Here is a 27,616-nt window from a genome sequence, read left to right as displayed (position 1 = left end):
TGCCGCATTGTTCAATAATCAAGTCGTAAAAAGGAAATATTTCACGCGCATATCACGGAGCTTTCTCGCTGTTTGCCCTGTAAGGATTTGACCCGCAGCAATTAAAGCACAGACTTATTAGTCAGCATGTTTAGTAACGAAGCAAACATCTCTGTCCTCTCAAAGTACAGTTCCCAGATGCCAGCTCACGTTGACAGCCTTAAAAACACAGCATAAGCCCAGCACGAGCACAAGCACTGCGTTCCAAAATCCATGTTAACTATAATAATGACTCCTTTTCTTCCTGCAGGCCCGTTGGCCCCGCACAGCCAGCACTGCGCCATTCCTCAGCCATTTCAACGTGAATATCTGCCCCTGTGACGAACACAAACTGATCTGGTTTCTTCTATAAATGAGCACACTGATGCTGCTGTGTTTCAGCAGTTATAACAAGACAAAAAAGGTTCAAAAAATTCAGCTGTTCTGTGTCTAGGAATGAAAAGAACTGGAAACAACTTCCTAATTTCCCCTCTTCCATCCATTGCCCTTTTCCATTCCATCCAATCCAATATTAGGTTTGGTATTCCAGTGCCCCTAGGCTTAGGAATAGATAACACTGGCTGTGGAATATTGGTATATAAAGAAGTGACATGAGAAGAAGCTGACTTTAATGGACACTGATGGCAATACCATGAAAATAGTTTGCAGCAAGAAATAAACACTGACTTGTAAGCTATGTATAGGTGCAACAATTGAGGTCAGTGTTGGATGAGACAGCTCTCATAGTTCAGTCTATTCTTCCAAAACAATACTCCAGACTTTTTGTGAACACAGAGAAATGACCCTTTCGGCCCACTTTTGTGCCCTGCTGCATCTTTGTGTTAGTAGTTATACAAGAAAGAAGAATTCTACCAAAGAACAAACGTGTCTTTATCTTTCCTGAAACACAAAGAAAAGTTTGTTTTCCAAACAAGCCCATAGCCATTTGTTGGTTATTTTGTGAAATCTAGTAGGGCACTGGAGCTCTACACAATCACTGAGATAAACAATGTCTGAATGTGTTATCTTTTAAAGATCCAGAAAAGAAATTTAGATGCAAATATCTGTGCAGTTAACAAGAGACTGAATTCTATGTAGCTGAACACATGCAACCGTTCATTTCAATACATTTAACAAGAAAGAATTCTCTTTCCTGAACATGAAAAATTAAGAAAATACTACAGCCATAGTCACAGCAATCATAAAAAAAAAAAACTTCAGTGATCAACACTGCACATCAGTGGGTACGGCACATTTTAGCTTCTAGGCTACAAAGGAACTCAGGAAGGAAAGAAATATCCCGTATCCCTTTATAATTTCCACCAGATAATCTTTAAAGAATTCCTGTAAGAAGATTGCGTAGATTACAAAATTTAAAAGAAATGCCACGCCAAAGGAAAAGTATTAGTAACTGGAACAGGCAGTGTTTCACAACTGCTTGATTGCCATGCACAGGCAATTGTACAGTCCGCACGCAGGAACTGGACACTCACATATACTGTTGCAGTGTGATACAATCCCCGGCCTGTGCCACTAGCAATGCAAGGTGAAAAAAATAACAACATGCTGAGATAGTTGAAAGAAGTAGAGTGGTTACAACCTTCATGCTGATTTGTTTAAATGGTCTGTTTACTTCCCATTATTTATCTTTAAAGAGAGAAACCTGTCTTAAGCATTTCAAAAGACTTTATGTGTATGTGCAAATATGCTCCGTGCCCTGATTTTACCCGTATAACTTGCTGATATTTAGCACTCACTTTGTTTCTTTCTTAGGTGGAACACAGGAGGCCATTCATAGGACCCATTTATGTTCTCTCTTGGTCAAAGCTGGCACCTCTTCAATGACCATTCCACCTTTCAGCAGGACCCTCCAACCTGTAAGGCTGATTTGAGAAGGTCCATATCATGCAACCCTTTTAAAGTGTAAACAATTTAAAGCAAGATTAGCCATATTTATACTGATATTATTGATAGACTCATCCGGAGCTTCTTGAATTAAGTAAAGAAAAGTGGTGGTCAGTGAAAAAAATCCACTCGCAAAGTTTTGTAACTCAAATTAGACCCATGTGAAACATAAGTCTATTCTTCAATCAGTCTGATCCCCCTAGGGTGTTAATTGTGGAACAGGCAACGTGCCTATTAGTTTAATTGCAGCAAACATATCCATTTTATTGTTTTGTGCTTATGCCAGACAAGGAGTCAGAAGTCATAGCTTCACCACTGTCTCACTGCTCAGCTCTGCACAAGCTCTTCTTACTGCCTCGACTCTCCTATCTGCACAGTGACTGTGCTGTCCTCATTTTGGAAAGCTCAAATAGAAAACCCTCCTGTTTAGTAGCACATTGGTAGCATTTTAAAAGCCACTGTTTGTTTCTCCTCGCAAGAACGTATGATTCTCAAACATTTCAAAATGCAGAGGGCCTTCTTATAAAAAGAAAACCCTGGAAAAATGGGGATTTCTTCTGCTCATTTGTGCGCGGTGCACTAGAGGGCCCTCAGGAGTTAGAAACAGATGGAATGTACTTTTGGAAGGCACTTACTTCACAGAACTTTTCATTACAGAATTTAAAATAGAAGAGGGCTTTTTTTTTTTTTCCCATAACGTGAGGTTCATGTAAGTTTATAGCAGTTCGTATGCAAACAACCTCTCAGCACGGTTCGGTTCCAAACAGTATTTGGCTTGTAATGAAGTACATAAATGTGAACTATACTTAAAACTGAAATATGGGCTAGCATTCTTTGAGAATGTCAGTTTTACTAAGTTATTTTTATTAACCTAAGGAATTCACCAGGACAAAGGATGAGTCAAGCTGAATAGGTAAGAGGTTTTATTCTTTTTATAGCAATAAGTATAGTGTATGCACTTATTCTATCTTTGTTTCTTTGAAAGGGTATATAAGGTACTGTGATTTTATTTGAAAAACTATTGCTAGATCCTATTTTATGGCTTCACAAGAGTGTAAAGAATTAAATATCTTTCATTTTTAATGTGGATTTACAAGTAATATGAACTGTATTTACATTAAACTAGGGAAATTTGTTACTGCTACTTTATTTTTGTATTACTGAGTACATGCATATTTAACTACTACAGTTACTGCTTGTTAGTAGTGTGTAATTTACAGCATTTCCATAACATGAGCTTTAGTAAAGACTGTCTTATAAGAAAAAAATGACAATTTGGATTTGATAAGCTTTTCTTCTAATGTTGGAAGACAGCTAGCTGAGATTACAGTTTGAGCCTGTATTTTGTGATTTTGGTGTTTAATTTACATTGTAACTAGAAAGTGAAAGATGTATTCTGGAACATTTCTAGATGCATATTGTCTCATTTAGAACTTCTGTCTCTTTAAATATAGAACCACGGATGCTGAATGTGTGTAATGAAATGAAATGGTACTATTAACCATTTTCTTTTTGCAGTTTGCAAATCTTTGAAATATCTTTCAGATATTTTAGACTACAAGTGAGTAAACTTTGCTTACGTAGCTGGCTCCATTCATTCTCTGAAACCAATCACTTGCCCTGTGGTGGCTGATAAGAATTCAACGGCTTGCAGACGTGGAGTGTCAGCATCCTTAGTACTAAACACATTCCCAGGCATATCCATAGTCTCCGTCCATCACCCATGCAGGAAGCTTTCTGGAAAAGGAGAAATAGAAAACAGAGAAGGGAAATCATGCATCAGCATCCTGGCTGGAGTGTACAGAAGACTGTATGCTGTTTTCATCATGCAGATTCACTAGAGAAATGACCTTCTTTGATCAGCCAGGTAAAATAAAAAACTTGTTTATCTGTCGCCTGTGCTCCCCACGGACACTGAGGCTGTGGACTTGCAGGCGCCTGAGGACAAGGAGGAATCTGCTGTTGGGCACTGCATGTGTGATCTACCTGGGATTCCTCGTCAGTCAAGTGGGCCACGTTTTACCCCAGCACAAAGGAGGATATGAAACGATCAGTTCCAGAAGTCTCCAGGATGCAGTGCAAACTTCTTTTCTGGGCATCCCACTGGACAGCACCCTGTCACCACCCAGCTTCCAGGAGCCCAATCTGGATGGCAATGGGACCTTGGTGCCACCTAACGTGGTTTATATCACCCTACGGTCCAAGCGCAGCAAGCCTGCCAATATCCGAGGCACGGTGAAGCCAAAGAGCAGGAAGAAGCATGCAGTCCCATTGTCCTATGGGCAGCACTTTCCAAAAGCCGCTTTCACTGGCCAAAAAGAGATCTTTTTCCAGCAGCCAGGGAGGGACATTCACGCTGTGGGTGCCATAGGAGCAGCAGCAGCTCTGGAGGCAAAAAACCACCAACTGGATATACTCCAGCATAAAGAAATGGCAGTCAGGGAAAGGGGACACCAGAGACCTGGGGGAATTTCTGGGAGGATTAAGGCACAGCCTCAGGCTGAAGAAAGTAACATCAGGATTTACAGCGAGAGCTCTCCCTCGTGGCTGAGCAAAGAAGACATTCTAAGCATGCGTATGTTGGCAGATTCTCGGATAGAGAGCATCCAAGAACTACCTTCCCATAAAGCTGTCCTGGTAGTGTTTGAGAGGGGTCCCAGCACCACAGGAACTGCCTGTAATCAGGGGCACTGCGGCATCATCAAAAGACCCCTTGACATGAGTGAAGTGTTTGCCTTTCACTTGGATAGGATCTTGGGGCTCAACAGGAGCTTACCTTCTGTGAGCAGGAAATCGGCGTTCTTCCAAGGTAATGCATTCCTATGATTTTCAGCTCCCCCATCCCACATTAACCACAGGACAGCAGCTAGTCCGAGAACTAATCCCACTGTTAGAAGGGTGTAAAGCTGACGTGTCTGTAGTTTCTGTCAGGTAATCGTGCTGTCCAAATGGTGCAGTACTTCCAAATTTAGAATAAATACAAAACCAGTTGAGTTGCTGAGAGCAGTAATGATTCACTGTCCAGGAAAAAAAAATTAGTAATGATAAAAAAGAGAGAGTCACATGTATGTCGCATGGCATTGTACAGACTGACTAAAGAAATTCCAAAAGGTTCCTTCTGATTCATTGGATATTTGCCTTTTATTTTTTTCATCTCTTAGATTTGACTTTAATAAAATATTATCGGAAGGGAACACAAGAATTCATCTGTCAAACAGGTGGTAGGCAAAAGGCTTTGTATTTTGTCAGGTAACAACCTACTTAAAAAGGTAGGAGAACTTCCTGAAGCTTGATGCTACTTGCATGCTACTAATGCCTCCGGGCACTACTTATTTTTTAATATTATCCTCTCTCCCCTCATACTTAAAAAACTACTATGTCTCATTGAATCCTGCTTGATGTTTTGAGGCTCATTACATATTATATATTATCTAGACAGAGAAATACTTGCAGGAATTGTTGCAATATGCCTGTTAACACCAGCGGTTTAAACAGTTTTCAATGAAAACTTTGGCTTGCTATCCCATAGAGAAATTAAAGATAGATTCAGACATGCAATGCAAGTTAGAAGTCTACATCTAAGACAGCTACTTAAATGTCTGCAGCCTAATTGCTATTTTTGTTCAGTCACAAATCACAGCCCAAAAGGACTACGTTGCATTTTAGTGAATCATTGCTAAAGTGGCTGGCTATTTGTCTTTGCTGTTCATTTCTTACTGCTGAAATTAGCTTAAAGGAAATATTTCTATTTCAGCTGGTCTTAAAAAAAAAGAGAAACAAGTAACACAGGAATGGCTTTCTAAAATCTGATAGCAGGAAGAGGACCTAGTGATCTCTGATTTGTTCCTGCTTTGTAAACGTCCCTTTTGGCAGCCTGTACAACAATGTGAATGAATCTCTAGGAATAACAGTTCAGTGGCTTCTGAATATTATTCATACTTGCAGGGCATGGAAGATACATTATGCCCAGTTTATTTTTAGGCACAAGATTCGTCGCTATAGAGCTGTCATGAGGAATTAAGGTAGTTCAGTTTGAGGAATTCTGCGCAGCGCGGCTGCAGAGATGACAGACTGCAAGTCTCTGTGAACGGCCATTAGGCTAATTGCACACTGTGTTGCACGGCGTCTGTCACCTTACAGTATGTTTTGGACTGTCTGGGACAGACAGAGTCATTCTGCTGTCTTTTATTTTCCATTCCACATAACTGGCTACGTTCCTATAGCAAGAAGAGTGTTGCTAGGTGATGAGAAGAGAAATAACATTATTTTGGTCCCACTTCATTTTTTCCAGCCAAAGAGCGAACGGAGGATTTGGAACAGTTACTGTACCTTGTCTCTCCATTTCTTTAGCCTCAAAATGTTCTGGTGCTCAGATGCCTCATATGTACTTGAGCTCACTACTATTTGCATGCTTATATTTGGCATAATCTTGAAACCATCTTCACGTTGACAAAATTAACAAAACTGTGTTCTTAAAAACAATGTGAACAATTAGCGAGCTCATTTCTGTAGCTTGCATGCATTTAAGATGAGGTGGGCACTCCTAAGATTATTACAGGCTAGCTTGTGTTATTCATGGTTGTTCACATGACAAAGAGAGTGCTACATGATTAGAGACTGTGAACAAACGTACACAATTTCTGAACTGACATCTCTCTCCCCATGACACATCCCTTTAGCTTGCCTCACTTGTGATGTGATGCAACAGGACGTGTTTGATGTAGCATTAAAATCTTAAAAAACAGGCTTTTCAAAACTGTCTTCCATTTTGTCGCAAGCAGTTTCAAAGAATCACATATAAACCCATACACAGATTTCGTTTCCTTTATTCCCACAATTCCCTCACTGGTGGGTTTTTCTTTAAAAGTCTAGCAGAAGACTGTATGCAAGTTCTCTGTTCATAGCCCTCTCATTTCTTAGTTAATTGTAAACCCTCCTAGATGTTAACTAAAACTTTTTTGGGGAAGGTTATGTTATTTTTTCATCATGCATAGACAAATCAGGTATGATAACTCTCTCATTTTTGTAATTAAGTGGCCTAATGTAAATATCCTGGGGTGTACAAGTGGGCAAAGCCCTTTCAAGTTACAGGCAGTGAGCACAATTCTGGGCATACACAAGTAGATACTCATTACTCCTATTGCTATCTACATAGCATGAACACATTGTGAGCTCCGAGACACCTATAAACAAATTATTTGTCTGTGAAACAGCAAGAACTATAAAACTCCAGGTGCTGTGGAAGAAAGCAGAGAATGGCCCTTTGTGTGTATAAGTTCTGGCATACCTCAGGATGGAGAGCCTTCATTATTTCATAATCCTAACCTGAAGAACAGAAGAGCCTCAAGTGTTCTTGCTATGTAGCACATCTTAGTCACAGACCAACTTTAATCCATACAAGCCAAGTATGGTCGTCAGCACAGGTTCTAGCTCAGCAGCTGCCAGGGTTTGCTGTGCCCCGAGCCACAGACGAAGCGATAACGGCTGGAGGGCTTTGCTCCTTTCCTGCAGCTGATTGCCAAACGGAGAGAATTGGGTCCCTTGGACCTTACCATAATGCTGAGCTCTTACACAGCCTTCCTCACTAACACACAGCAACTGCTGCACAGTTTTGTTACATCTCTTTGCCTAAGGCCTGAGCATGCTGACAACCTCTCTAACCCACAGTTTTCTATGGTAAATTTGGCTAAATATGTTTGATCCTGTGAGAAGACTGCGCACATGTATATTCAATTCAGTGGAACCTCTGTTAGCTGAGACTGAGCCAACTGTTTGCCCAGAACTTTTTGTTCCTGAAATGTGCCAGAAGGTCTTCCTTTGACTAATACTTTTCATGGCTAGTTAAGTGCAAATAGGTGAATAACTCATGAGACAGATAGCTCACTGGGAATACTTGTTTTGCTTTGCTGGCCTCTACAGGATGATGAATAGAGCCATAGGTTTTTCACCACTGTACCTTACGCTATCAGCCTGCATTTGTCATTCCACCAAAAGTTGCACAACAGCAGGTAAAGGTGTTATGAATGTCATTAATTTTAAGGCAAAGAACAAGAAAAACCTAGCATTGCCTTATGCATTTAAAATGCTTTAAAGTGCTTCAGTTTATCCGTGCTACTTCTGTCAGCCTGAACAACTTACACCATCATGTGATACATACATCACCATCATGTCATACATGTCTCCAAGGGTACCAGAGGTATATTTCCAGTATCTTGTTGAGTAGAGATGTTTGTGTGTAAGTCCATATTCTGGAGGTCAACTAATACACATTTGATGTATTCCTTAATTTGAATGCCCATGTGCACACAGGTCAAATTTTGCAAATAAGGTGTACAGGTAGGATAAATAAATGACCTAAATCATGTCCTTTCTGCTTCTGTACTTTATATTTTTTCTCAGAACATAATCTAAAACTCTCAAGTCCAAATGCTGCTGTCAGACTCCCTCAGCTTTCCATAAAAGTTACGTGGGCAACTAAACTGTTCCTTTTAAATGTGACAGCAGTAAACCGCACTGCATTGCAGCTAACAGTGATGAGTTTGAAAAGGGCTCCAAGCACCTCCTGAAATAACTGCTTTCTTACTGAAGGTCTCTTGGGTACCTTCGAAAGTATTTTCTTTGAAAGTTAGTCTGCTGTAAGTTAGCAGACAAGGTAGAAGAATAACATTAGCAAGAGCATCTGTGTGGTGAAGCAGCATGCAGTCCAATTTTAAAGTGACACGGCACGTGGATCTCTGAGATAATGCTGATGTAGAAGAAGCCAAGCAGTGGCACATTGCTTAACTGTGAACAGAGTGGTCTGAGTACCTTGGGGCAGCCAAATGTGGTGACCTGGGGTTTCTGTATTCAGCTTTGGATTCCCTGCAGCTGGACCTTCTAAGGACCAAATCAATTTGTAGAAATATTTTGATGCTGGAAAAATCCACACAGATTATTGGGAAGCAGATTCCAGTACAAATTCTGAAAGCCTCTTTCATGCAGTTTTCCAGCTCATTTCATCTTCAGGTAGCCAACTAGTTAAATGGATCTAAAGCAGCAGGTGAAAAGAAAATGAAGTTAATCTGCTTCGAGTAAGTTTCCCTGTCTCCCTCTTAGTATTTCCTTCTCTCACTGTGAATTTCTCAGGAGTTTTTTCAGTCCTTAGGTCCTTCAGTAACAGGCAACCATGGCATTCTTGGTAATTAGAGCCACAGTGCAGCTGCAGCAACAGAAAAACAGCAACCCTTTGTGTTACTATATAAAACTGATTAGGGAACAGGCCCACTCAGGACAAATGGACTTATTCTGAAGTGTGCTGGACCTCCTCAGGTCTGGCTGTATCAGACTTGGTGCTCTTGGTTGGGCCTTGTTTTCCACTGCTCTGTTAACTCTAGCCCCATCCTCAGGAGGTTTGAATCAGAAGAACTGCCTATCTCCATGGGTTCGTGCCAAGTCATACAGCTGTGAATCATCCCCTTATCTGCTTTAATTCAGCAAATTTGTGTTTTCCTGCTAGTGTCAAAAATTTGTCGCTGCTCTTTACCGAAGCTGCTGTTTCGTATTCCCATAATTCAATTTAGATTACAGAGTTGAAACATTTTATTTTGGCTCATCTTTTCTACTCTCATTTCCTCTGGAATGCAAACATTTCCTGTATTTAATCTTGCTCTTTAATTTTTTTTTTTTTATCATATTGGAAACTAAGATATTATTCAAGTATATCACTATTACTTATATTACTATTGTTAATATTGTATATATAATTTTATATTATATAATATATACAATAATAATACCATTATTAATATTACCATTGTTTATCATGCCCCCTTTGAGTAAAAAGGAGATGTTTGTTTTCTTAGAAGGCGGTTTACATATTTGATTTGTTGAAAAAGTTGCAAGTTGCTTATTTAAGCTGCTGACAAAGGTCCAAAAACAGATCAGATTTGATCCTGAAGGAAGCTGGTTTTTTGACTATATATATATATATTTTTTTTTTTGCATTTGTGCCATTTTGCAATGCTTTTATAGACCTTCTCCAGCAGCCTTGGAAAAGAGGCTTAGCTGATGGCTGACCTGACTTAAGTATCTGCAGTATCAGTGATGGAGACAGAGTGAGGGAGATTGGGAAACGGCTAGGAATTAGGAAATTAAACTCCTAAACACTCATTCAGGCATCTCAGTAGAAAAGGAGCTTGATTTTACGGGAGTGCTCAGCACTGTTCCTCTCCCATCAGCATGTTTCCTTTGATGCGTGATGCTGATCGTAGTAAAAGGGCACTTTTTGGGTTCAAAAAGGACAAATCAAGGATCTAATCAAGGAGGGGAGTTAAAGAGCCACAATTTGCCTTGATTTGAGGACTACCTTGTATGCATATGTTATGGCATAGAGACGATCAAGTACATTCTGGTGTCGGAAAAGAGTTTATTTTTCTCTACTTAGTCTCTCTTAATGGAGCAGACACTGGGACGTGATTGTGCATGGAGTCTAACATCCTAAATCATTCCAAAAGTAATGCCTCCTATTTATTTCCATGGACACTACAACAGATACAAAGAGCACAATACCATTACTTGATAGAACAAATTCTCAGCTACAAAGCTCTCTTTTTCAACAGTCACCATCACTAGCTGTGTGTTTTCAATGGCAATGAACAGGAGCCTGCATGTCGCACTCGACAAAATCTTACCAGCAGAGGTGACCCACAGTCACCACTGCTGAAGCACACCATCCAGCCCTCACCATGCTCACATCCACTGTTAATCTCCTAAGCGTTCAGCAAGCACTGATAAATGTCAGTGGATGCTGTTTTTCCCACGCGGAGGAATTCAGTGGCACACCTGTGCTATATATGCACTTCCACATCAGATGCCATTTTGTTAGACTGCCCCTCTGCTGCCATCTGTCACATGGCAACAGAATATAAAGGAATATTGGTGGGAAGGTTCTACTGCTGTACCACCAACATCCTCCTCTGGCATCATGGACCAACACAGTAAGATAGGAGTCATTACTTTTGGTGCACTTCTATTTTGTTGGCAGTACAGTGGTGGATCTTCAAATATAATTCACTGCTAGTTATTGGCAAAGAAAATTTCTTACTTACTGTGATCAGTCAGAAGAAGGTGCTGTGTGGAGATCCGTCAACCATCCTCACTGCTTACAGATGGAGGATTCACATCGGCACCTTCTACCTCACTGTTCATCACTGGTGCCAATCTTCTGTGTTCTGACATCAATCCAGGTTGCCTCTGAAGAAAGTGCCATGGAGCACGTTGCCTGCATGAGGAAAGGAGAGCTTCTTTTCAGATACATCTTTATGTCCCAAGTACATACAGAGGACAGATAGTTTAGACTGCATGAATTGCACGTTTGGCATGTAGGTTTAAGACCTTCAAGTTGGATATAAATGAATTCTAGAGCTTTACACACATCTCAACACCTGCTAGTAAATAACTGGCTTGCAATCAAGTGATTCCCATTCTCTGTAACAAGGCATCATATTTCGGTCTTCCTGCAAAACAAGATTTTATTTTAAAGTTTTAATAAACCCCAGTCAGTTCTCGGTCCTTGACTGCTTAAGGCAGCAACAGGAGCATTGCATTGGCAGTGAAACTGTCCAATTTTCCTTAGAGGACACGCATGCCTGTTATTAGATATGGGATGAAAAATCTCTTAGCTTATTTTAAACTTTTTCAGTGGTTTCTTCCCACTAAATACTATAAAACTTGGATTCAGCAGTGCTAATACACTCGACTTAGTGATTTCAAAGGAAAGTGGAACACTCTCAATATAGGGAAAAAAAAAAAGTCAAAATAGTTGCTATACAAAGCAGCTCTCATTTTCTATCAGTCTCTGAAAAAAATATAATAAAATTGTCAAGGTGTTTATTCATGCTGAGCTAACACTACAGTATTCTCATACATCACTTCAGGACTGTGAAATCATACATTATAAGCCCACAATACTAAAAATAACAGAATAAATCCACTTTGAGTATAGGATTTATAATCTTTTTATGCCCATTATATGGGAAAATGCACTTTGAGAGAAGTTTTTAAGCTCTTGTAAATCATCATCAGTTCACTGCAGAAACGTCACCGTTGGTTCACAGCAGCATTAGGGTATTAATCTACCTGTGCACTTCGTAATACTTTGGTTTAGTGTATGACTTAATATGTTAATCTCCTTCAAGTGGAAAAAAACAGCCTTCTGTACACTGAAGGCATCTGTCTGTGCTTCTTCCATTCTTTTGGTGTCTGGTTTTAGATGCGGAATAAGACCACATAAACCAAAGGATGTTCAGTCATTAGCCTGTGGCAACATTTTTTCTGCCACATCTGCAAAACACTGTGATCGTGGATGCTTAGGCAATGTCTGAAGTCAGTCTGACAGCATCCCAGTATAACTACAACCTATTTCTCCTTTTTCAGCTGGTCAAGCCTGCCCTGTTATTCTCTGGGATTCTTCCCTGAGTCCGACTGATAACAATACTCACTCTTCAGTGAGATTAACCTGGGGAAAATATCAGCAACTACTGAAGCGGAAATGCTGGCAGAATGGTAAAGTTCCCAAAGATGAGTGGGGCTGCACTGAAATCCATCACCATGAGTGGTCCAAGATGGCAGTCTTCGATTTTCTTCTGCAGGTACGACATTTAATGAACACATATCTGCCTCAAAAATCACAGAAAGACACGTGGGATCTTAGAAAATTCTTTTTTTTTTTTTAAATGCACAATCTGAACTTGCTCCTGGTTACATTTGATTAAAATGTCCAAAATGACTCGTAGTCAAGGAAAGATCAGAAACCAGGCTGACCCACTTAGAGATGTTTTGTATTACTTCACCTCTGAGGCAGGCAGTGTTTCTCTGCACATGGTTCTTGATAGTGTTCACAGCTGTAAAACACTGATGATAAGAAAGGGTTCAGCTGCTTAGCTTTGGTCAGGTGAAATTGGGGTCAAGACAAGAGCTGTAGAAGTAAATTTCCTGACTTTTTACAAATTTACCATTGATTTAATGTTTAGACTTAATGACCATAGCTGCTGTTTTTCAGTTCGGTATTGCACATCAGCATTTGCTTTCCAAGCAGCACCACACTAGGGCTTTGTCCTGTGGTATCATGATGTGACTACAGTTACGCAGCAGGACATTAATACACTCTCTGTATTAATAAGGACTGAGCTGAACTAACTATATATGGCTGGCAGCTGATTTTATACCTCGCTTAGCATTGCTTCCAATTGTCTCTGCCTGCCTCCTGCAGCAATTACTGACGTCTATAAAGCTATTGGTATTTAAAATTGAATTTAGCACTAGTTTTATGCACTGTGATTGAGCGCTCATATAATTCAACTTTTTAATGGAGTTTCATTTCTTGAAATATAAGAATCATTCTGCCTTATGAATAGCCTATCTCTGCCCTTCTCAAGTCTGTTATAGGATTAACAAATGCTTCCTATGCTTGCATTTTTGCAGTCTTGTTAAACAGAGCATGAAATTTTCCTCTGAAAATATATTGTTAGTTGTTTAAAGACTCCATCTTTAGTTCTACTATGAGCAAGAAACTCTTAGAAAGTAGCATAAAGTCACACGTGGATTATTTTGGTTCTAAACATAACACAATATACCCCAAACAGAAATAAAGCAGAATACATCAGTTAATTTTCTCATGCCAATGTTCTCTTGTTGAACAGTTTAAAAATTCTTAGCAGTTCTGTGCTGTTTTTTAATTTTAAGATCTTCTAGGTCAAGTTTTTAAACTTCTTAAGGGAATTCCTGTTTTCTAGAAGGAGAGGTCAGTTAAAAAAAACCATTCTATTCTAAGATGGAATTTTTGTCCTCTGTGCATATAAGATTGAATAAGAATGAATAATTCAGAAAATAGAAGGGGAATTTGAAGAACTAAGGTACCTGTGTAATGTGCTTACAGGGGCTGTGCTATGGAGATAGTCTAACATCTCAGAACTTGAGGGGCATAAGCACCATGATGGTCTGAAACTGTTCAAGATAGTTAAAGAGGCCATCAGATGTAATAATCTTAAGTTGGTTCAAGAACAAAAAAAAGCCTTAATAGTCTAAAGCCTAGTCTGGTAAACTCCAGAACACTGCTGTAAAAAAAGTGCTTCATAAATCATTTAGTACTACAGTGAAAGGTTAAACATAATTCTATCAAAGAAATGCCTTTGGTGCTCTTAACGAGGTTCCTAATCTCTGGATTCAAATACTGTAAACCATAGGAGCAGGCTGACAAATGCTTGTTTTTGGCCTTTGCTTGCCTTTTTCAAGAACTCAGGTGGAGTAAGGACACAAAAAATAAAAATGAATTCAATTTTCTTGTGCATACATAAATATATATCAAAAATCAGTAGCAAGCTGTTAAGGTTCCAATATCAGTTCCAGAGTATCACCTTGCTCTGTTTTAACACTGTAATGTTGCAGTGCATGCAGAAGGCTATCTGTAAGAACACAATCTACTTGTCTATTTAACACACGCAATGAAATGCAGTGAGGATGAAATAGGGTTATGTACAAGAGGAGTCTTGAAGCTGTTCCTTCACTTTTGGACAATGAATTCTATGGGAAATGAGGTAGGATGCATCAAGCAACAGTCTTTTGTTCCTGCTCAATGCTGCGCAGCAGAAAAGAGAGAAAGAAATCTAGTTCTTCTCCCAGGATTTTCTCAGTTGAAAATAAACACTCCCACCAAGACCAGTGGCAGCAGTGCTACATGCTTCAGACGAAAAAAGAGCTCTCATGCTTTCATTTGATGAACAATAACGGGAGACCTTTCAAACATTTATCAGTTCTCCATCAGAAGTCACAGTACTTCATTTCACTGAGGTGCCAAAAAATAAGACTAATTTTAGAAGGCTTTGTGCTTACATGAGCAGTATTATTTTCATGCCTAGAGCAGTTTTAAAGGTTATCACTATATAGTGAACAAGAAGGGCAGAAAAAAAGAATTACTATAGTTAGTTTATTCATGAAGTCTAAATGCATCTTACCTCACTCCTGCTCCCAAAACACCTATGAATAAGAATAGGATTAGTCCCCAGGAGAAACCAAACCTAGAGTTGAGGGCAACCACAAAACAGGCCTGGCAGTGTTTAGCACACGGCACAGGGTCATCAAGCCAGAAGCCCTATGCAGCTATCCAGTAACACCAAGTAACAGGACAAGAAGAACACGCACCTCCAGTAAGGCCTAAAAGAGCTGAAGTGCTGAGCCTGAGCTTAAATAGGGCTCCTGGGCCCATGGGCAATGTGTGAAGGTTCCAGGTGAGGCTGTTTAAGGCAATTGAGGCCAGTTGTGCATTCAGGGTTCTGGCAATACTGTTATCTAATCAGCAGGAAATAGGAGTACCTGTGAAGCATGATGTATCTTTCCATGCTCAACAGTTAGCCTAAAATGGCATCCTTTGCTCAGGGAGTGCTTAGTTCTTGTCATTGTTTACGTGAGGACCAGAAATGACTAGCTCAGGAGAGATGCTTAGCATTTACACTGCTATAGTTAGACCAGATGTATTCCTCCAGCTAAGTGCTGTGTGATGACTGAGTGAGTGTTCCCATGGGAAACAACAGTCCAGACCTTGATGTCATTAAAGTATGCATCACAGGGCAGCTTGCAGAGGCTTCTCTGTGGTTACAAATCTCCTCTTCATTCCTGCATTTGGTGCCTTCTGGCTGTTTAACGTGCCCCTTACCCATCTTTAAAAAGAACAAAAAATTTGCATGTCTGATAGAAAATTGAGGCCTTTTGTGTCTGTCAGGCTATGCTATTTCTATTGTGCTCCCACAGACGACGTGTAAAAAAAACCCTACAGCCTTTGGTAAAAACTCCCCAATTGTTATTCTAGTTACAAAGTGGCATTGTTCCATTATTTTCAAAGAATTTCTACTGACATAACAAATCATGGCTATAAAACGGATACAATACACAGTCTAGCAAATTGCTTTTAACAGTATGAGAAATCTGTGGACCAGGTCGTTAATGCCATTTCAGTGCTGCCTTTAATTATGCTTCTTCTGGGCTTGTTCTCTTGCCAGCTGTGCTAGTGAGCAATGTCTGACAGTGGCACCATGCCCCAAATACTTTGATGCTGTTCTCACTCAGCGCTCTGCTGTGCTTGGTTTTAGATCTATAACCGGCTAGACAGACACTGCTGTGGATTCAAACCTCTGAAGGAGGATTCCTGTGTGCAGCAAGGACTGGCTCTGAGATGCAGTGATCAGGATGCCGTTGACTTGACGCACATAGTGCAGAGAAGGCACGATCAAAGGCACTTGGCCTTCATAGCCAATAAAGGTTTCTTTGACAGAAGTGAGGACAATCTCGACTTCAAAATACTGCAAGGAATCAATGAGTAAGCTTTAAGTTAATAATTTTGTCAAATGAGTTGCCATATCATAATCTAAAAGCAAGGGACGCTAAGTTACTGGAATAAATAGCAGCAGCAAGAAGTGTGTAACGACTTACAGGATGTGTCTAAAAATGTGTGAGTAATCTTAGTTGTGTAAAAGATACAGTTAACTCATGTATGATTAGGCATGCGTGGACTTCATTTGCTGAGTCACGGTCTGTATTCGTAGAACTGATTGCTAAACCACAACGTGAATATTGCAATTCAAAGCGACGGCAAAACTGATGATTTTCTTTGTGCTCCTCCAGATTCCCTGAGTCTGCAGTTTCAGTGCTGAGGAGCCAGCGTTTACGGGAGAAGTTGCTTCAGTCTTTGTTCCTTGACAAAGTATACTGGGAGAGCCAAGGAGGCAGAAAAGGAATTGAAAAGCTTATTGATGTCATAGAAAGGAGGTCCAAAATTCTTCTTACTTACATAAATGCACACGGAGCCAAAATACTGCCCATGAATGAATGAGCTTCTGAGAGACAGTCCTTAAAATAACTCGTGTGGGGCAAAAATCGAGAGTAAAATTCATTTATTTCATAGATTTATTTAACTTCTATTTTTCCAGACTTCCAAATGTATTTTTGAATAAGAAGCCTTACGTGGCTTAAAAGCATCACTTAAACATCAGCTGCAGCTCAACGCAATGCACTTCTAGGTCGTCAGTGAAATTAAAAAAATGTCAAATAATACAACAAACGATGCAGAAATAAGTATGCACCATGAACACTCCTATTAAACCACTTGAAAATCAGCAACAAGATTTTCAGCACATTAGTCTGGATTCCCTCATTCAAGTCAGTAATGTTCTACTGCAAATTTAAATGGGAAGAGATTTTAGTCACTTCGTACATCAGTGAAAATTGCCATCACATCTGCATGCTGTAACATACAGGAATTCATCTGTTTGATTAAGAACACTACAATTCCAACGTTTCCAAATGATTATTTTGTTTTATTTTGGTCTTCTGAAATCTGAGGACTGAACTTATCTCTTTTAAGCTATATTTCCATTGGACACAAGGAAAATTTAGAATCAGAAAGAGGGAAATCTGGCTTTAACAATAATAATTAATTTGACAAATACAGTTTTCACCTGTCTGATGTGGAACACATTTTGTCACGAGTCATTTTTTACAATGTATTATTTCCAGTGCAGGTTGGTTTGTTGTCTGACTGGGTCATCTGATATTTCTGCTTATTGATTAACTGAGTGTTACTCACAGACTCATCCTTTAGCACCACCATTTCATTTTTAGAAATTTAGCTCTGGCTTCGTGTAAATATGCTGCTAAATTAAGTATAATGTTTGTTTTTGCAACATTCTTGACACAGTTTATTAGAATGTTATCAAAAGGCAGATCTAATAGTGACGCAAACGTTGTTAAAATCAGAACTGAAAATCTTTCTGCTGCTTGTTTAGCTCTTGCCAGCAACCCAAGCTCTGGTTTTAAATTAAGACTGATGATTCTGATTCCAGCTGATGACTTGGCCCAAATATTCCCATAAGTAAGGTTGTTTGAGAAGCTTGGACAAGCACTTTAGATTCTCAGCCTGGATCTATTCCAGAAAATATTCTGTTCAAAGAGCAAAATATCAACTGCTATAGTCTATCCCAAAATATACCTTCTACCTATCTGTTTAAAAAGGTTCTTATTTTTTTTTTTTTTCTAAATAAATATTTATCCTTTTTTTACCATGAGATAATAGCAGAAGTTAAATGCTTTCATCTATTCTTCATGTATAGTGAAAAAAAAACCACCACCACTAATATAGGATGCAGAGCTTTTAAAGATATTTTTGGAAATGCTTGTGTAACATTTTTCATTATTAGAAACTGAAATGTAAATATGGATGGGTGAAGTTAATATCTTAAATAACTGCGATTCCACTGCAGCTAAAACAGATTGTCTTCCTTATTATCATAACATCTATTAACAACTGAAGAAATAGATCTAATTGGAGGCAGAGTTAAAGACTCTTAATAAAATTTGAAGAGCTTGGCCATCTAAATAATCTTTTACTTTATTCTGTCAGTAAAGAGCAGATACACTCAAAAATTTCCTAGAACTTACCAATTGCCTTGAGAGGACATGTTTTTAAGTGCCTTGGACTTTTTAATGACACCAAAGCAGAATTTTATAGGGTTTTCATATTATCCCTTTCTGAAAATGTTATATTAGCCAGATAATTTCTATCGCAGAAACAAAAATATTAGCGTAGCTTGCATTTTCACTGAGCCTAGAGAGAGAAATAGTCCTCTGCATCCATTTCACATGGTACTCCTGTTTGCATTTATCACAAATTTCACTCTGATGACTGTTACAATCAATTTGTCCTTTTTTCTAGCCTATATCAGTTTTCTTCCTGCTAGATGCTTTTCTATTGGATTATCACACACTGGTAAGAATGAAGGATGTGTCTCTCAGCTGCACTGAACTTCGAAGAGGGCCAAGGAAACGTACAGCACTGCAGTTGATCATGAAAGAACCCTGACTGGAACTTTCCTAGTTTTTCCTCTTCTGGTTCTAAGACAACACACGCAGAGATGTGGAGCATCTCTCCTGTGAAGAGAGGTTGAGAGAACTGGGTTTGTTCAGCCTGGAGAAGAGGTAACCTGCAGGACAGAATGATGTCTAGGCTTCAAAGGAAGTCTATATCAAGTCTTCTCAGAACTCCTGCAGGGACTGATAAACTCAGAGTGAATATGCACAACAGGATAAGCTGTCCCTTTCCAAGGGCCAAGGAATACTTCTTTCTCTGTAATTCTGAGTATGAGCACACTCTAGGAGGTGTGCTGTGTATGCTGCATCATATTCTCACCTTATAATCACGTCTTAGTATTATTTTATGTGTAGCTGGGAGCATTGCTGTCTATATTGCATTAAAATGCCCCATTTCCAAGTCCTACCAACACTCTTGTCTTCAGACAGTCAGGAGAGGCTCGAGGAGGCTGGCAGTGGGACTGCAAAATGCTCCTAATCCAGTAACATTGATCAAAACTCCAGGAAGTGTCTTTTCTTCCTGACGTTTATACTGTTGTATATCTTTGTGCTTGAGTTTGGTACAAAGAATGATTGGTAGAGTGTGTATGAGTACACACAAGCCCAGTTCTCTCATTTTCTTTTCTTCTTTCAAAAATGAAGAATTCTGTACTTTTTGAGTGTACTTGGGTAAACGCTTCAGTAAAAAATACAGAAGAAGCACTTTGTATAGCTTGTTTATTCACTGCTACTACATTCAAGACATGTACTCTCCTCTCAGTAGGACTAAAATGTACTGAGAAATCAGTCCATCTCCTTATAACAGCATGAACTTGGACTGACATTCCTGCACAGAAGCCTAAGTAATACTGACAGACAGAAAGAAAAGGAAGAAGCCTTGATCTACCTATGGTAGGGATCAACTGAGAGCCAAGGAACTAGGTTTTAGTCATTTCTGCTGGGCTGCCTTCCATTTAAGGGCATATGGGACCAGACAAATATTCCTGCTGCGCATTACTCGGAAGGGTGGAACCAACGGCAACAGTCCAAAATCTGTGGGTGGGAAAAGAAGATTATGTCATTCTTGAATCTCCCTGAAAGCCAGAACCACATAAAATGGAGTAACTAAGAAAATCAGGAGGGTTCGCTGATTTCATAACATTGGAAGACGGAGCTTAAAATAAGTAGCACAGGCACAGATGCCTTGAAATTCCTCAGGAGCTTGCCAGCAAGTTTATAATCTTAAGACTTTTCAGAAGCTGAGAACATGAAAACTTTTGTAGAGCGCTGTGGGAGAAATGTCTCTTTCTTTTTCTCTTTCTTTTTTTTTTTCCCCATACATTCTATCATGTCCTATATTAAAGAAAAATAAATTCCACAGTTTCAAAACTGCAAATACATGCTTAGGGGACATTAAGGGACAAGCTTCCAGTAGCAATTCTGGGAATGCTTTAAAGCACATTTGTGTATGTGAATAAGAACATATATGAATATATGTAACTTATATATACCTTAGCTTTTTTGTAATAAAAGGCTCAGTTCTACTCACAGAGTGAGTATTCAGTTTGTTGTTTACGTGTAGAATTGTGCTGTTTGAAAGTGTAAGTTCAGTTGTGGATATATACAAGTCAAAGTTTAAACAAAGCATTATAATGGAAGCATCTTTTGTTCTCAAAGCATTAACTCTTCCCATGCTAACATATCTGGGCAATGTAAAAAGTTTTCTATTTACAATTGTAAAGAAGAACAGCTATCTAAGTTTAACAGCCAGACAACAGCGCTATCAAATCTGAGGTGTTTTTACATTAGATGCAGAGGTTCCGTCTGAAACTTGTGCATTTTACATTCAACCTGTTTGTCCTCTTGTAGTGACACTAAAGGCATTATCACAAACTGTGAATTGTTCGACTGCTGCTGTTGTCACCTGATGCCCTCGAATATATAAAATAAAACGGTGTGTTCATCACGTTTTGTTTTCAGACCTCTGAATTGCAGTAACAGAACTATACCGCATATTAAAGAAGTACGTGGATCATTAGACACTTTCAAAAAAAGCTGTGTCCTTGAAACTGTGTCTTCAGAGAAACAATCCGACACGACACAATCCAAGAAGTGTTATGAAGTTCTTCCTGTGGAAAAATTTCCTAGCTGTTCCCTCGTGAGACTTGGAACTAACTTAGCTGATTCACTGTGGCTGCGGAGCTGCTGGATCCTGCACCATTGCTGTTACTGTATTCTTTAGCCATGCTGACAATGTCTATTCACACAGGCACTGAGCAGAAAAGGCCGTGCCCTTTTATGATGCCAGAAGAAAAGCATTCGTCAATGACTGCTAACCTTTATAATAGACAGTGAGAAAGTACAGGAGTAGCAGAAGGATGGTGAAACCTCTGCGGCATGGAGACTCACACAGAGTTAAAGTAGCCCAGGAACTTTCAGTCTCTGAAGTTTACATTTTTCTTGTCCAAGAGAGACTAATGAGAAACACAAAGATGCAGAAACATTTTTAAACATTCTATTTCCCACACAAAGTAATTTGATTTGTTTTCTGGAAACGTTATTTATTTGTACACGTTACCACATGCTTCAGGCTAAATAATCTCAAATACATTTGTGTACATTCACTGTGGTTTTGTTGAGTTGCTCCATTCTGGATAAAACAGTTTAGTTCGCTTAGACTAATCAATGTTCTCAGAGGCTGGAGGACTGGAACCAAAGGTCAGAAGGAGACCTATGGAGAGTGACAAACAAATAAGATGGAGAGTTGCCTTAAATATAGAACAGATGTGGAACTGGCATGTAAAATCTAATATCTGTGGGCTCCAAGCAGGATTTACAAGATTTAGCTGAAGTCTGTCTACCTGTTCCACCTGTATCTCTATGGGAAGACCTAACCTAGCCAGACATAAACATGTGTGATCAATAATTAAAGTAAGTAGTGTAGAACTTTCTCCTCTTGATCTGTCAGAAAATACCTGAACTGTATTTCAAAATGACAGTGTTAAAGAAATGAGTTTTCACAGTGTATGAACGACAACAAATGGTGAAGAACTCTAGAGGAGCCTTATGAAACAGAATAGGTCAAACCTGGCAGATGAGCTTCAGTGTTGGTTACATAAAGACTTGGGCACTATTTAAACTTTGGAGAGACTGTATCTTGGATTGTGTGTGCAGCCTGTTCTCCTCTTCTCCAAAAGTCAAAGTCAGTAGAGAGGAGCAAGTGAAATGATCAGCGACTGAAAAGGCTGTCTTGTAAGGAGAGACGGATTTCTTTAGTTTGGAGAAGAGAAGGTTGGAGATATTGGTAATTCAGGTTTAGAAAATCGTGAAGATGGGCAATTGGGTGAGCATAGAAGGTGCAATTCTTCAGCAAATCCTGCAATACAGGAGTTGTGGAGTACCCAATGAAACCGGTTTTTCTTTCAAAGAGAGAAAATAAAGCTATTTACACATCAGGAGCTGGGCTTCTTGAACTTGATGCCATGAGAGACTTGTGGGAACAGCAAGTCTCTCTTTATATATGGGCTTCATAAAGACTAGGCAAGCCTGAATCCTATAACATTCCTAATACAACAATTCTGAATTCTGAGCAATCTAAGGGAAAGGGACCCTTGGCTCACGTGTTCGTCTCACATTGCCACAGCCTAAGATGTACTGCTGGATGACCTATGGCTGTGACACAGAAGGGAATCCCTTGTATTCCTATATATGAAGATGGTTCAACAAAGCAGTCTTCAGTGAAAGAAAAGAATGAAAACGGATGGCAATCTTCAAGAACCTAATGGTAGTTTTCCATAAGCTGTTCCACAAATTTTGTGATTCTTGAAGAGAAGAAATGCACATGAAAGCCAGATATTTTTTTTTTTTTTGCCACTGTGCTGCACTGTACTATCTGTATTCAGCACTAGCTGTAAAGATTCAATTACTTAATTAAATCACATCTTGAAATAGGTGGCTGAATTTCTCAAGAAAAGAAAAAAAAAGTTCTATTTTAATATTTTCTTTTTTGGCTTTCTACAGTACATTCACTTATTTAATCACACAGTTTCAGAATTCACTGCCAAGAAGCATTATCTGTATTTCCTTCGATTGAAAATCTGTCATGGCATTCCTTGGATGTCTATTAAGCTACACAAGAGCGCCTTATCGGAGGTATTCTTCAGCTAGCTATGTGAAGCACTTTGAGATTTGGTTAGGATTTATTAACTGTTGAGAAAAATAGCACCAGTGTGAAAGCCAGCCTCATGAAGTGTGAGAACTATGCCTGACAGATGGCAAAAGCTGGCAGCCCAGCAAGCTCCTCTGCCCTGGGAATTCCGAAACAACAGCCAGTCATATGTCTTAATTTTCAGATGGACGTGTATATATCACATTCATAAGGCAGGGTCATTTCTGGCCATGTAATTTTTTTCATGCCTCAAGATGTCTGGAAGAAAGAAACATTCAGTCAAAAAGTGAAAATGAGAACTGACTGAAGGGTGCTCTGAAGACAGCTGTGGCATAGCTGCAGTAAACATGGGAACTGATGGTACGGAAAGGGGAGCTAGAGCTGCCTGATGAAAGCACCGTGCTGAAGGAGAATAAAAGAATTTATCCTGCTAACCATGACAACATCTATCCTTAAGAATTTCACCATGTGAGGAAAGAGCCTGAAGCGTTTTATCATCGATTTGATGCTCAGACCCACATGGCAGTAGCAGATCTCTCCCCAGATTCATTCTGCTCCCTCTTTTCACCATCACACTGGTAACTCTCCTGCACAGGTCTCTGCCTATAACATGAATACTGCTGAACTCAGAAAGCTCTCCAGGTTTCTACTCCCAGGATACTCCTGAATCACGCTGATTCTCTCCATGCAATAGGTTTGACTTATCCTCCTCCCTCTGGATCTGATGCCCTTAAATGAAAAACTCCCAAGATGACACACGTGCTTTTATTTTGCACTTGAATCTTACAAGCTGCAGGTCTTTTTTATAGTCTGTAAGTACTCATCTACTTTTCATTTGGTGATCTTCAATGATGTGAAGCACTGGTTCTATCTCTTAGCTTCCTAATACAAAAGTAATCTCTTTTTATCTTCAGAGCTTTTTCTTCCATATAATGTTCCTATTACATCTGATATATCTGCTGCTATCCAGAATAGCTATTGCAGCTTGGATTCACAACTGCCTGAAGGAAATCTCATTTATTTGGAGCATATCATTAAGTCGTAGCTGAATTTTTGAGAGGAGGGCATGAGTGGGATACAGCCTGTGATGAGAAATCCCAGAAGCGCAGTTCTTTTGAAGAGTCTGGCCTCAGGGAATATAAGACTTGTCATCACACAGCTAACCACACATGGAGGCTGCTGTCTCCAGCTTATTGCTTCTGTGGTGGGTTCCTTTCCTAGTGACTCAGTTTTTTCTACACTTTTACCTAGGAGATTTCCACTGTAGGTGAACAGTACTTACGCTGTAGATGTTCCACTTAGCTGAACAGGCTTTGGAGCATAAAAGGAAAGGGGAAATAAAATACGCCAATTAGGCTGTAAAAAATGTCCATTACATGCACTAAAAATGCAGCGTGTTATTTTCTTACTAATCAGACTTGAAAAGGTTTTGTTATGAGATGCTGATTGAGCACTTGCTCAAGTATCATTCTGCCTTTGGCAGAGAAGATGCTCAGTAGGCTTGGTGTTCCCCCAGAACCAAAGCACTGAGCAGCTGCTTCCTACAGTTGCTTTTCAACCGAGGCTCTCTCCATCCAGTTGCAGGGATCACAGTGCAAGGGATCTCAGCTGAGGCCTGTGCTGGTGCACAGGATTTATACCATGCAAGGCAGTGCATGGAGTACTTACTGCTAGATAGAGTGCAAAATGCTGTAAAAACTTAAAACTTCTCATCGCACTTGAATGCCTGCTTGGCTGCATCAGCACGTTCTATGCCAACAAGACAATTCATGCGACAGAAGTGTTGATGTATTCTGAGAGCCACAAAAGGTCAAAGAACAAAAGAGATTAAATCCCCATTAAAATCATAGCTTTCCACTTCATTTTGCTTTGCGTGCTCGTATGTCTAAACTTGAACTTGAAATGCTAGATTGAAAGTGGACGTAATGTGCAAACACAGCTTTTGTCAAATTGTTAGTGTTTGTGTTCTGAAGCAAGAGATCCAAAAAGCTAAAGAACAACAGATTAAAGCTTTGCAGTATCAACACTGTACTGGGAAAGAATTCTTAACCTCTATCACAGTCTTATCTGAGCGATAATCTGCATTGGGCATGGAGAGCTGACATATATTTTCTGTTAAACTGTTGCCTTAGCACTAAGATTTCTTTGATTTTCTGCTGTCAGCTTTACCACCCAGTGGAGATGTCCTCAAGCATTCACAGTCGCTGCCTTTCTTAAGAAAACAGAACTTCCATGTGTTTCAATGCTTCCTGGCATCCTACCTTCCACATGTAGTTTAGGGCCAGTTCTTCAGCCTGTTTCCTTTCCTTGATTTTAAGTATAGTTAATACTGTAATTAGCAAGGAAAAATAAATCATTTTTCCCTTTCAGTGGGGAGAAGTCACGCCAAAAGCTATGCGAATGTGCCTTGTCAGGAGTGACTTCAGATCACCAGAGAAAAATGTACTCCATAAGCGTAAATCTAAAAACGTGATCTGATAGTCATTTAGTTTTACCACAATAACTTGTAGAGCTCAGCGTCCAGGCTATTACACATTTTAAGTACTGGGTGGATATTTCAGAAGACCAAGGTAATTTCCTCAACCAAAAGTTTGTATGAGTTGTCCTGCCACTATATGACGACAGAAGCCTGGAAAAGTCCTGACCTTTGGATGACTTTCACTGGTGGACCAAGTTTCTCACATGGTCAGCTCTAATCTCCTCTCCCCTAAACTCTTTCCCTGGGGCCATTGTAGCAGCTTCAAGTCTTGGAGCTACAACGTGATTTTGTTGCAGCAATTTCTCTAGTTTTGCTAGATTTTGCCCTGTTCCTGAGAACATTTCAAATTCATAACAAAGTTGCTCAAACCAGGGAAACTTCTGTGGTTATTCATTGCATTCCCAGACTTTGCTTCTTGTTTCTCAGATGGCACAGAAATATCACCAAGATCTGGTCAAGCCTTCTGGACTGAAATGTAGCGTGTATTATGCAACTTCAATATTTTTCTGTGGAGAAAAAGCTTTTTCTTTTTACAGAAATTTCCATAAACTTAAGCCTTCAGTCTTCCTATTGAGTTGTGCTTGCTGCATTGTAGATCCACATATGTCTTTTTAATAGGGACAACGATGATAGTAGAGATTAGAATTTCTCTGCATCTCAAAACCCACAAAGCTTTCTACTGAATGCTGTTTTTTTGAGAGTCAGTTGGAATACGTTCATCAGAAGGAATTGCAGTGGTTCCTTCCCTTGTAAAGAAGATTCAGTCTATTGAATTCAACCCTATCTGAATCTAGGATGCCTAGCTCTAGGTTATCCAGATTCAAATACTATTTAATAGAAGATAACTTCAGTCCACTTGCTCTCAACTCACAGTCATACTCTAACTGTTAGGATTCTCTGGATTCAAAGGACCACTTTGGCAAAGCTCACAGATCTCAGTTCCCAGAAGGAAGGAGTGGTTTCCTCCAGTTTGTGCATAGATGTTCAACTTCGAGCATTTTCTTCTGTCTATATTAAGAGATTGCCTAGTCAGTGGGCTATGTTCTGTGACACAACTCTCAAATCATGAATGATGAGGAAAGAAGGGGCCAGGAATATAATCAGAAAGAAGATAGCTAGAGGAAGATTGGGTAATATGAGGCTGTATCTAGGTTATCTCAATTTTTCCAGCTCCTCCCTAAATACTAACATTGTTTTAATACATCCCTGGGGATGAATTCACAAAAATGGAAACCCTGAAATACCTACATTAGTTTTCGATGTATTCCTAATGGGGCTCTGATTCTCATTCATATCAATCGTTTTTTAATAGCAAATTCTTTACAGGAACATTAGCGTAAGATTTTTCAGTTTAATAATCCCCAAATACATTCATTCTGTACTTGCTAAATTAAGCAATAATTCCCCAGAAGTAGAGGGAATTACAGTAGGTAATGGTGAATTTCTAGGTTGGGCATGGTGTGACACATCTTCCCATTAATGGCAGATCAAAAATCTACCCCTCAGAGACATTCTGTGAGTGCTGCCCAAGGCTCTTGCAAGAGTACAGACAAGCAAACACATTATACTCTTACCCACACGTGAAATTTCCACCTGTGGTTCATGTTATATTAACAATACTTTTCATTTAACAAACAATCCAAGTATTATTTCCACACAATTTGCAAATACAATTCAGAGTTGTTTTTCATTTAAATCAATTTAACAGCATCCTGTGTGGAAGGATATGAAATTATCAATATGATTTGCGAGAAAGGACATTAATGCTGTCCTTTACTCCTGAATTAATACAAATATGCAATATAATAATAATAATTATTATTATTTTGCCTGAGGAAAGCTCTGCAGACATTAAGTTTTCATAATCAGTTCAAAAACCCCTAAACTGGACATACTACATATTACATACAGCTGCAATTTTGAGGTGCAAAGTAATATGCTTCGAGTAGAACAAAATATTTTCAGAAGAAAATAAAAAAACATCTCCAAATCATTTTGGCTTGGAATGCATTCCCAGCTAAAACAGGAAGTCTAATCTGCTTGGATGCTTTATCGAAAGGCCATTCCTCATTTTGAATCTGGTAGAAACCTCCTTATAGACTCATGGCAGCAATCCTGGGGAGTGTGGTAACCATTGGCTGAGGCAATAGGGCTTGTTTGAGAGTCAGAATACT

The 27,616-nt window shown here is 39.4% G+C and overlaps 1 protein-coding gene across 1 annotated transcript; it reads left to right on the top strand.

Annotated features, from left to right (window-relative positions):
* Positions 1 to 3,735: 3,735 nt before the first annotated feature.
* On the top strand, positions 3,736 to 16,783 carry GASK1B (golgi associated kinase 1B; the record flags this gene model as incomplete). Its single annotated transcript, XM_079534924.1, has 4 exons — positions 3,736 to 4,732; positions 12,337 to 12,551; positions 16,044 to 16,270; positions 16,576 to 16,783. 4 exons carry the CDS (start codon positions 3,736 to 3,738, stop codon positions 16,781 to 16,783), a joined length of 1,647 nt encoding a protein of 548 aa, XP_079391050.1.
* Between the last annotated feature and the right edge of the window lie 10,833 nt (positions 16,784 to 27,616).

This window comes from Tetrao urogallus (genome assembly GCF_951394365.1).
Source record: "Tetrao urogallus genome assembly, chromosome: 4".
NCBI classification, from domain to species: Eukaryota; Metazoa; Chordata; class Aves; order Galliformes; family Phasianidae; genus Tetrao; species Tetrao urogallus.
Note: the sequence above shows the minus strand (reverse complement) of the source record. Positions and strands in the feature narration are given on the sequence as shown.